General features: G+C 34.1%; 2 protein-coding genes across 2 annotated transcripts; both read right to left on the bottom strand.

Annotated features, from left to right (window-relative positions):
* Nucleotides 1-427: 427 nt before the first annotated feature.
* Nucleotides 428-2,509, bottom strand: LOC148937113 (uncharacterized). The gene is made up of 3 exons (XM_089073926.1): nucleotides 2,428-2,509; nucleotides 1,909-1,950; nucleotides 428-1,344 (listed from the first exon to the last, which is right to left on the bottom strand). The coding sequence occupies exons 1-3, from the start codon at nucleotides 2,437-2,439 to the stop codon at nucleotides 1,120-1,122; spliced, it is 279 nt and encodes a 92-aa protein (XP_088930052.1). The 5' UTR covers nucleotides 2,440-2,509; the 3' UTR covers nucleotides 428-1,119.
* A 1,903-nt stretch (nucleotides 2,510-4,412) lies between these two features.
* On the bottom strand, nucleotides 4,413-8,312 carry LOC105423078 (uncharacterized). The gene is made up of 3 exons (XM_025217307.2): nucleotides 8,223-8,312; nucleotides 7,621-7,677; nucleotides 4,413-5,217 (listed from the first exon to the last, which is right to left on the bottom strand). Exons 1-3 carry the CDS (start codon nucleotides 8,232-8,234, stop codon nucleotides 4,999-5,001), a joined length of 288 nt encoding a protein of 95 aa, XP_025073092.2. The 5' UTR covers nucleotides 8,235-8,312; the 3' UTR covers nucleotides 4,413-4,998.
* Nucleotides 8,313-12,147: the final 3,835 nt, after the last annotated feature.

Here is a 12,147-nt window from a genome sequence, read left to right on the forward strand (position 1 = left end):
GATCATTACTGAAAGCTTCAACAAACCCGATATTCAGCGTCGAGCTGTTTTGCATGATTGACTTGATACGCATTGCGGCATTAGCGGTTTCCAATGAATTTCCAATCCAATAAATTTTAATAAATGTCTAACAAACTGCGAACTCGTTTCAATTTTATTTAATATTTGCTTTTAATATCTAGTTTTTTCTCATTTTGATTGATTTAGCTCTTATCTTATTTTAAAATTATGTTCACCTTTTTGCTATTATTATTATTATTATTGTTATTATCGTTATTTTATCTTTCCAATTTTATCTAATCATTTCATCTAATCACATTTGATCTGGCTGAATAATTTTCATTTTTTCTTTTTTTTTTTTTAGCGTATCGCGATACCTTGTAATTACGAAAGATATGCGGGGTGAAGTGAAATAAAACAAATGACATGTTTTATCACAAGACGTAAAAATCGACTTTTATTACAAAATAAATAGAAATGTTGCTGCCGGAAGACGAAGAGTGGGGACAGGAAGAGATGGCCGCAGTGTGATGGTGTGTTCTCTTCTTTAATATGCCGCACAAAATTTCGATGTTGACAAATGAGATGGAGAATGGGAGCACCAAAGGACCTGATTGTTTGTCGATGTTCGTACGATGCGTGTCATATGTAGCGTCAAGGTAAAACGAGAGAAGAAAGTGGAGGAAGGAAGACAGAGGAGGCTTTTTTTTCAAGTGATTGCCTGTGGTCTTTTTTGGAGGCGGTCCTTCGGAGTGGCCCACGATATGGCGGCTATCCTGAGGCAGTCGAATTCTGTTTCGATCTGCCGATATATTGCAATTTCGTAACGGTACATTCCTGTGTGTGATCCTCGACCCTCGGACCGGAGATTCTCGACCGTCTGGGATAGGGGGGGGGCTCAGGTCGGACATCCGTAATCCTCGGCGAGCGATCTCGCGCGGAATCGAAACATCTTGCCGAAGAGACAAGAGGAAGAAGGCTCTCACGGCGGAGGCTCTTTCGTTATCTCGTTCACCAATCTCGGTGGTCGCTGATTCGCTGCCTCATATCAGCCTCAGGATGATGCGCTCGGCATGGACCACTCCGGACCAGCGGGTCTGCTGGCTCGGGTGAAGAAATCTAGTGCCCACCGTGTCCGTGAACGGCCACGTTCTCCCAGCTGGGCTCGTAGTTCGGAGCCGGTTTGAAAGCCTCGATTCCCACCAATTTCGGATGCCCTACGTACGAGCCGGACCAGTGGATGCGGGTGGTGTGATCGTTACCGTGGAGAGCGAGCGGGGCGGCTCTGAGGCCGGGGATGTCGGGTCCTCCGGGGAGGTGAATGTGCTGGGCATGCTGCTGGACCTAGAAAAAAATTCAGAGCGTTTTATTGATACCGATAAAACCTTCGACGGCGATTGTTCAATTGCATTCGTTACGTAATTAAATCAGAAAAAAATGTAATAATAATTTCTCCAGGGAACGTATTTTCCCATTACGAAATCGTTCGCGAGCGAACCCGACGGAGTTTAAAATGCTCCACGGCAACTACAATGAGAACTTCGAGACGAAAATTGCACAAACAAGCATGATCGATTTGATGCAATTGTGATGGGATTTCAACATGGAGATAATAGACATAATTAAGTAGAAAATCCAATAATATACCGGAGATGGATTGGTTGATGCTCAATTATTGTTTTGCGCTTAATTATTGAAACATTCTCGCTAATTCTAGTAACTGATATCACATTTTAATATTTTCAACCAAATGTTGACATATAATTGTCTACTTTCTATGATATATTATTTATTAATAATGGAATATGTAATGTATAAATAACATATCAGTTTGGAATCGAAAGTAAAGCATAAATTATTAAGATATATATTCTATATATGTTTAAAGAATAATTATAAAATACTTACATAGCCAGCACTGGCAGCTGCCACAATGGCGAAGAGAATGACCTATAATAACATAATTTTATATGTTATTTAATAATACATTTAAAATTTTAGACATTACATTATAGTAAAGCTTTAGCAAAAAAAAATATTTTGTGCTCACACGCAATAACTTAATAAAGAATAATTAAAAAAAATACATACACAATACGTATTACCAAGCATTTAAAAATTTTAAAAGTATATAAGCATAAAATAAAATGTATTAATATAAATGTATTAATATATATATATATATATATATATATATATATATATATATATATATATTAAAATATTTAAGAAAATATTTAAATATTAAAAAATATAAAATTATAAAAATATATTGAATAAGATAGAATTTTCTAAATTCAGTCTATACAAAGTCTAACATACATAAATGTCTATACTTTCGCATGCAATTAAAAACACATAAAATGAAGATAATAATTAAAAAAATTGAGGCGGGATAAAGCCGTCATGAGTGAAGGGGGGACTTACGAACAACTTCATGGCGGCGAGCAGTAGTTTTTCTTGTGTTATGCGAGCAAACACTATGTGTTCAAGGGGCAACGCGACAGCTTTTATAGCAAGTCCCTGCCCAAGTCCAAGCCCACTCTCAGGGCATCAGACGGGGGCACGACGTTACACGTCACACGGACCCCTTTCACTAAACCATGAGACCGACACCCTTTCGGGCCCCCTTGTTAGCTGCCCGCCCAACCGCGACGTCACGCCTTGTCACGCTTCCGATATTTTCGATATCAAGGCGGCACCACCCTCAAAGATGCTGATGCTTGAAATCGTGAAATATGGACCATCAAAGAGGCGCGACGTTCATCTAGTTTGTTTCAATAATCGGTGAACGTGAATGTGAACGTGAAGTAAAATAGGCTACTCTGCCTTGAATAATAAACGATATGATAAATTGCGACATTAAATTATAATAATTAAATCGACACTGACTATAAGAATGCGTAAAAAAATTATTACCTTGATATATCTTGAGCTATAAAGGTTGATTTACCAATTCATATATACATATCTTAAATTTTTAAAAAAATTTTAAATTAATTCTACAATAATTATAATCTAACTATAAAATATATTTAGTCTTTGTTTTTTTTTTAATTTTATATATGTTCACATGTTTTATATGTCTTTTTCAAAAAATTTCATATATTTCATATGTTTTTTTAAACAAATTTCATATATTTCATACATATCATATATAATAAATAAATTTCATATAATTCATATATATTCATATATAATAAATAAATTTCATAAATTTCATATATATTCAATCTTTGTTTCTTTTTTAATTTTATTAAAAAAAACGGTATTACGCATTGTTGAATGATTTTTATTATTTTTACTGTTGTGTTAAATTTATTGCGTAAAATTATTGTTACTATCGTATATCTTATATCTTATTTTAAACAATTATGATGTAAACTATAAAACATTGTTTCATTATATTTTATTAATATTTCAATTATAACATTTTTTTTACTATAGATTAATTTGTATTTGCTCATTTATTAGATGTATTTAAAAAACATTTATATATATATATATATGAATTACATAATTTATAATATATATAATAATTTAATTAACAAAACAAAAATTGAGAATAAATCTTAGTTAATAAAATAAAAATTGAGAATAAATAAAATTGAAAAGTAAAGAAACGACATTATGTTCTTTTAAAGATAGACTTTTACTACTGACATATCCAATGGATGCTCCCACAATGTAAATTTGTTTATTAAGTTATTTGTTATAAGTTGTTTATTTTTTTACATTTGATATAATAATATCTATATATCGAGATTCACTACCTATATATCGAGATTCACTAGATTATATATCACATACATTATTAAATTATTCCATAACAGCAATTAATGAATATTACAATTGCATTAACCCCGTCTGCGTTTTATCAAAATGGATTGCCTATAATCTCTATTACTAATAATTGACTTGAATAATAATTAATTCTGTATACAAAATGACCTAGTTCACAGCTAGTACATGCGAACTTTCACAGACATTTAAATGTAACCTCGTCACAGAATATTTACTGGTAAAGTACCTATACTTTTTACACTTGAGTGATCTTGGAGACTTTGAGAATGCGGCTCGTCCGTAAAAAGGAAAATCATAAAACGATATAGCGTGTACTCATTTAATAACACATTACACATTTGTTATTTTGCATACGTTCTACACGTAATCATTTTGTAATTTATTTATTCCAATCGAGCGGTTGTAACTAATCTCTCCTTTTAAGAGCAGAAGAAAAAAGAAAAAAAAATGCAAAAAAAATCTAGAAATTAAAAAATCTAGAAAAAAAATCTAGAAAAAATCTTAGAATTATTAACGAGTGAAGCGTAAAGTTTTAAAAAATGACGCATAAAAATGAAGAAAAGGCGAACGGAAAGGATTGGGTAATCGAATAAAGAATAACAACATAATTCCTGGTTTATCACAAGACGTATACAAATCAACTTTTATTAGAAAATAAATAAAAGTGTTGCTGCGGACAAAGAAAAATGGGAGGGAAAAGGGGAAACGCTCTCTCAGATGTTGTGATGTCTTCTTCATTATCACAATCGCCGCACGAGAATTTTGATGTTTGGGACAAGAAAAGATGGAAAAAAAAAAACATAAAAAGACGCGAATGATCGTGTCCATGTGTATTTGTGTAAGGCGTCGTGTCATATGTTGCTCTAAGGTAAAATCAAGACGAATTTATCTTTCAAGTTTGGCTGCCTGGTCTGCGATCCGTGGGTAGTCCATGATTTTCGTAAGGCTCTCGTAAGGCTCTCAAAAACTCTTTGGAGAAGCTGATTTTGACGATCCTTAATGATCCTAGCCCTTATTTCGTTTGTTTCCAATCCAATGAGAATTATTTAGATTTGCGAGAAATCAGATGTATCGTCGACGGGATTGTCTGCTGTCATTATGATTCAAAAGATTTCGGATGACTGCTTTTTCGGGATGGACCACTTCTGGATCAACGGATTTAGTCAATCGGGACGTCGTTAGACGAGATCCTTTTTACCAGCCATGTCCTCCAGCCTTGACGACGGCGATGCTGGGCTCAGGAACACCTACGTAATGCTCGACGCCGACGAGATGTGGATGGCCAGCATTACCACCGCTGTAATGTATTCTAGTGGTATGTTCATTTCCCTTGTAGCTTATGGGTCTCGGATGTGGGCCGGGGACGAGAGGCTGATGGCCAGCTCCGTTAACGAAGGGCGCGAAGTAAGTTTCCTATAAGTAAAAACAATTCACATTAACAGAATATTTAGATGCGCTAAATGCTGCTTTCGTGAAGGTATAAAAGTAATTATGCAAAGCAGAATTACGCAATGCAGAATTAAATAATAAAAATAATATGACATTTGTATCAAATAAAGTGTTAAAATTGAAAAACGTTATATACTGATATTATATTTGTATTATATTTGTATTATAAATAATGAATTTTTTCTATTGCGTTTATAACAAAAGATGATCAATTTATAAAATATTGAATCTAGAAATAAATTATTTTGTTTTATGAAACAATATCGCGGTTAAAACAAAAGCAATTTATGCTTAATAATCAATCAGTATCAATATCAAAGAGATAAGTGCTAATTAGAAAGTTAATAATTATTAAATTATTAATTATAATAATAAAAATAACTTTTATAGAAATGTATAGAAACATAATTTAAGAAACATTTACTTAATAAAATTATAATAAAATAAATAATTAATAATCAAATAATTGAATAGAAACGTAGAAAATTTTAAAAGAGATTTTACTTTTGCAACAACATACCGGTTTTATAATCTCACTACCAGATTTCTAAGTAGTATGAAAACGAACAGAACAAAGATAAACCAGCTTATCATTAATTATGCAACGAGATTTGGAGGCGGAACAAGTCGTTACATAAACGAATTACACCGATTATTTCGGTGCAATTGAGCTGGGGTTTCGTCATGGCCTCTTTATAAGTCTCCGATTAAGTAGGAAATCCAATTAACTAACGATAGCGGATATCTATTCCGTTGCCGGTTTAGTTGCAACGCAAAGCAAGAAAGACACGTAATTAGCGATCAGATCTTGCAACGTAATATAACATTAGAAATCGACCGGTCATTAAACGGAAGGGAAGGCGCAATCGACATGAAATAACAGTTTCTGGTCGGTTTCTCATTTGACATTTTCCGAAAACTGTAATTATTTATCTATCATTCGTAATTACGTAAGTGCGGTTACTATCGCCTTAAATATCTTGCGTTTTACACACGTAAGGCATAATATATCAATGTCTTATTACGTAGCGAATTTTTTCTGACTCCTGTTACGCGACAATTAATAATTAATATTCATTCACATGTTGTTTCAATTCATCGAATTCACAAAAGTAAATTAAAAATGCATCTCGCTCACTTGACTTACTGTCAAATGCTAAATGACTTTGTTTATAAGTCGGCTTTATTTATTTCTCTATCGCCGTTATCATGGCTTACTTTATTTTTAATATTTGCCTGCTAGCATTATATTACCTTACCACATGATAAATTATTTTATCTACTTGGTATCCCGCTAAAGCCACGAGGGCAATTAAATACCAATCGCCTGATGTGTAATCTGGAATCGGTCTCTCGGTGACAATTTGCTACCACCATTACCTTGGCATGTGCTGCGGGAGCAGCGACCTTGACGTATTTAGGGGCGGGCACGACCCAGGGTTGGGGTGCATGCACCGCCGGGGCGGCATGCACCACTGGAGATGCGTGCACCACAGGAGACACCCATGGCTCCGAGATCTGAGATACGTCAAACAGTCTCTTTCATATGATCGGAATCGATCGCCTTAATCGATCGGTGTTACGTGAAGTTACTTTCCCGCCGAGTACGTCCAAAGTTACTCGGTCATCGAGAAGAAAAATAGAACGAGCCTTCGTGCTTCGCATGATGCTGATCAATCGACGATGGTTTAAAAAAGAAAATGAGGAGTTATCACACGTAAGTTGAGAGAATTGCGAAGAGTAAAAGTGAGAAGAATAATCGATGCAGGAACATCCATGGAGAAAAGAAGAAAGATCAAGTAACACTTTGTTACTAAATATAAAATACACATTTATGGATATAATAAAAGTTATAGAGAAATAGAATATAAGAAGTTTGAGTTCTTATTGAAATATTAGAATATAAAAAGCACAGTTAGACGACGTATCAATCATGCTTAATGAACAACGATTGACGATGACAACGGTTTTTTGAAAAATTAATTTGCAAATTAAAGAGTAATAAATGATTTTTTCATAGATAGCTGATTAAAAAGAAATGGTAATCACAGACGAATATCTTGTTAAAATACAGTTTCCTCAATGAATCGCTCGAATCTTAATCAGGTAACAAAGAATGTTTAGTTATTTAAGAAGAAAGAATAGTCGAAAGTCGCTAAAAATTAATAATAATTAAAAACTAGTTAATAAGAATCGAATAATTAAAGTTTGATTAATCACAATAGTGAAGCGATAACAAATAATCTGTATTATAATAAAATGAGTGTTACTATTGCATACTCACATTTAAAGAAAAATAATGTAAATATAAATTATAAAATTTAAATGTAAATAATATAAATGAAATGACAATTATAAAGTACTTACTTGACCATGACCAATATATCCGGCACTAGCGACTGCCACAAGGGCGATCAAGACAATCTGCAACAATACAATAACGTAATACAATGCGATTTAATATACAATAATAATATATAATAAAATACATTTACAAAATATGTTTCATTATAATATAATAAAAATTACGATGGATTAATTAAATATATACACGTTTTAACTATCTAATACTTATTTTCAGTATCAAATGTAATGGAAAATTTTCTCTTTATAATAATAAAAATATTGTTATAAAGTATAACAATTTTTTCATAATTTTATCATTGAGATATGTAATTAAAAATAATTATCAATATTTTATATAAATTTGCACAATACTTAAATAACTGATTAATATTTATATTATAAATCATATATATATAATTTATAAACTGTTTATATATAAATGATTATATTTATTAAAACATTATATAATGCAAAACAAATATAGCAGAAATATTGGACAAATGCAGAACTAATGCAACTCCGCACAATGGAATTCCCACGAACAATCATAAGTGGATTATTCTTGGGCCCACAACGATTAACTTTTACTTCCTCATATTATATACTTGCGAGGAGAAACTTACAAAGAACTTCATGGTGTGTGAGGATAGGTTTTCTTGTACGCTACACGGGGAAACACTACGTGTTCGAGGGGCGACGCAGTATGCTTTTATAGTGGGGCCCTGCCCAGGCCCAGGGGGACTCAGGGATGAGGCGGGGGCACCGACGATTGTGCCGCTTTGGATGCGGACCCCTTTCACCAATAGCGCGACCCTTTCGTATCCCTTATTGGGAGCTATATTTCAATCAATCATTATCATACCTAACTTCCGCTTTCAAAATGACACCCTTAAAGTGCTCAAAGATCGTGGACCATCAAAAGGGATATTCCACATGAAATCCGCATGGCGTTAACCTGATTGGAAAAAAACAAGTTGGAAAAAGTAAGTCGCTCGAACAAACAACGCAGATTAGTTCGCGGCATTCATAGCTATCTGTCAAGTCTATCAATAATCAATAAAATTCTGAATTGATATCTTTCAAATAATTATTGTATTTCGTAATATTATGTGAGAAAGTAGATTTTATATAAACTTAAATTATTGCGTTTCGCAAGATTGCGTGAGCAAACAAATTTATATATATATATATATATATATATGAAGCCAAGTAGAAAAATAGATTATTACGCGATTCTATTTTAGTTCACAGAACTTTCCTAAAGTTAAAAAAAAGATTCTATTCAAAATTGAGATTTTTCTTTGTATAAATTTAAAGCTACAGCTATTACATTAATGTTTTGCATATTGTAAATATTATTAATGATCACAATACTTTAAGTTGGGTTTTATTTCGTTTCTTTCAACATCAAATATGTCTATCTTCCAGATCACGCACCTTGTGCGCGAATAGAGAAATTGCATAATTTTGACAAATGGCGCCACGTCATATTCACAATCGTCTTAATAAGCACAACTGGTTCTTGACCTCACTCAAAATTCACAGATCGCGATCGTGATGTATTGATCACGATGTTAAATCGCAGCAGTTACTAACGCGGCATGTAACAAGTAGCGTTCGCAAGGAGTTCCCATATTGCAGGTCGGGCGTAACACGCCGATGGTGCCGACTGATTAGGATGTAACACAGTCCAGGAAAATGCCAGGGGCAATTGTATGAGAAAGAAAATGTTCGGCTGCTTTTTTTTCTCTCTCTTTGCAAATTGCGTAAAAGACGTACTGTGCAATCATAAAGCAACAATTGACTCTAACTTTCCGCGCGATATCTCGCCGTAATTACTCCAAATAAAATATACGGCCCGCGTAATAGCGAGCAATTATGTTATAATTTTCCTGACACAGAAGATACGCCCCTGTTTTTCTCAAGCTTTTTGCGAGAAATGAAACGTTTAGGAAAGTGAAACCCCGATTAAGGCAAAATCGACAGAAAATTAGAGAACAATAGATTTCCATTGTGTGAAGTATGTCTATTCTATCGCTGTTTATTTCACAATTGCACAATATTAATGTTTCGTAAAAACGCATGAGAATGATAATATAGCATATAACAAAGAATGAAAAGAATTTATGTCTCATTTAAATTGCACTGTAAAAATGCAAATAAAGGACGCAACGGATTATTCCATTTTGCATCCGTTTCGCCATTTTCTTATTAAAATAGTAGATAAATTTTTTTCATTTCCGCAGTGTAAAGTAAAATCCAATATGCATCCAATTAATTTAAACGTAATACAATGCGAAGTTCAACACGCATCGTATTAATTTCATAATCATAAAGCGAAATCTGCCTTTCTTCATTCGCTTTCAAGTTTAATTAACTGGCGATATAGTTCTGTTCTATATATGTATATTAATTTTGCAATAGCGAAATCCACATTTCTTTAATCGGTTTAGCTTGCCGTGTGCGAGGAAAACCGTGCGATCTTTTTCTTCTAGTCATTCGTTTCACTGAACTCGGTCTCGTGTTGAAATCGCTGTTACGCTAAGAAATTAGTGTGTACATGCATATACAGTTAACAATAGAACTTTTATTACTCTCCGTGACTAACTATTCAGATACAATATAATGAAAATAAGATAAGATATTTTTTTTATAAATATACATATATAACAATTTTCTATAATTTTTAAAAGACTTTCTTGGATATAGTATCTGTATAAGAAATGTTTTAAAAATAAAATATTTTTTCCTTAAACAGATTTAATGACAATATTATTAACATTATAATACATAATATTATATTTTACATTATTATATTTTAACAATATTACATTTTAATATGCAACGAATAACATTGTTTTATTTTACATTAGAGCGCAGATTCTCTGAAAGAGAAGATAAATGATCGAGTCATATCGGGAGATACGTTTCTCTCTGGTTATCTTTTAATTTTCAGCACACAGCAGTTCCAGCAATTCCCCCCCCCTTCCCCTGTGCTTCAATCACCCTCGGGTCTAATAAACACGCGCTTTACGAGCAGCACTAATTTCGCAAGTGGCGGCCACTAGAGGTGGTTATAGCCATGAACGCATTTAGTTCTGGGTCACATCGGAATACATTTGTCCTCTTCTCCCTCTGTCTCCCCCACCCTTCTGCTCTTTCACTCCCTCCAAAAGCACGAATTGCACGGTGTGATTTTTGCCAGCGCGAAAACGCGTCGTTTCCCGAGCGGTGGAGTGGTGAGTGAACGCCCCTACGTTTCTTCGTCGTCGGCCGCGCTTTTTCAGACCGATTAGCAATTACCTGCTAAGACTAAGGCCGACGGTCGCCTTTACTCGATATAAAAATCCTTGCGCTCGGTACACGATTTGCGCAACCCCGAGCCAAGCACGATCCGTTACATTGCCCGCGAATGTATGTGCGGAACCACCCCGGTGGAGGTTGATACGTCGCGGCAGTAGAGTCGTTGCAAAATCTGGAAAGTTTAACGATTCCCATTATTTTGTAATGTCTTACGCTCGTTCTGTTCAGATCAGATGAGCGAGCGAGCGAGGAGCGAGCAAGAGAGAGAGAGAGAGAGAGAGAGAGAGAGAGAGAGAGAGAGAGAGAGAGAGAGAGAAGGAAAAGAGAGATAAACGTGTATATTGCCGATGCAGTGGGCACGCGAAAAATATTAATGCAATATTCACATTGTGCACGAGAGAGAGAGAGAGAGAGAGAGAGAGAGAGAGAGAGAAATTTCGCGAACAAAGCTTTTAAACAATCTTTCAAATATCTGCTTCGTTACATGTGAATGTATCAAGAAAAGAAAATATTAATTTATAATTCGCGTTAATATTTTCATATCACAGTAGACTAGTATAAAATATGAACAAGATAATATAAATAGAAATGTAAGCTTATCAAAGTTAAATAACAAACAAAAATAACAGCAATAACACGAAAATATATCTCTAAGCATTCTTACTATATTCACGTATAATTTAACGCAATTTTTTACGTTATTTGGCATGGTTTCTTATTAGTCAGCAGGTATAATATGTGCAATTTGATTAGATAATTGACACCCGTGAATATATTTTCTTGATAAAAATCTAAAAAAATTCGAAAATTCACCGTTCCGTTCGCTTATGCACCACTGCACCGCAACCTCGAACGCGCTTTCCCCCGCGGAAAACACATTGCTGCAATTCGTGCATCGCTGCACTCGATAAACCGATCTCCCGCGCGCGCGCGCGCGCGCGCGCGCGCGTGTGTGTGTGTGTGTGTGGTGTGTGTACGAAACAGTTTTCGCTTGTAATACATAATACGTTAATTGAGTCACTATATCTCTGACGTTAATTTGACTTTTAATCCCCTACTTCCTTAATTTAAATAGAAATAAAGTTATTAGAAGAATGCAATATCAATGTAAGTATCATAAAAGGATGTAGAAAATATAAAAGTTCGAAATTGTTGGCATCCCCTGATTAAAATCAATTTGATAAGCGGTGTTAGTCTCTTGTACTCTTTTCTTATCTACCTCTAAAATAATCCTACGTACGTTTA

The sequence above is a fragment of the Pogonomyrmex barbatus genome, unplaced genomic scaffold, assembly GCF_055798465.1.
Source record: "Pogonomyrmex barbatus isolate J1 unplaced genomic scaffold, ASM5579846v1 scaffold16, whole genome shotgun sequence".
Classification (NCBI taxonomy): domain Eukaryota; kingdom Metazoa; phylum Arthropoda; class Insecta; order Hymenoptera; family Formicidae; genus Pogonomyrmex; species Pogonomyrmex barbatus.

Bases quoted from the DNA above. Each gene is read 5' to 3' on its own strand.
- LOC148937113 (XM_089073926.1), bottom strand. The intron at 1,345-1,908 runs GTAAGTATTTTA...ATTTTTTTCTAG, and splicing joins CAGCTGCCAGTGCTGGCTAT to GTCCAGCAGCATGCCCAGCA.
- LOC105423078 (XM_025217307.2), bottom strand. The intron at 5,218-7,620 runs GTAAGTACTTTA...TTTTACTTATAG, and splicing joins GATATATTGGTCATGGTCAA to GAAACTTACTTCGCGCCCTT.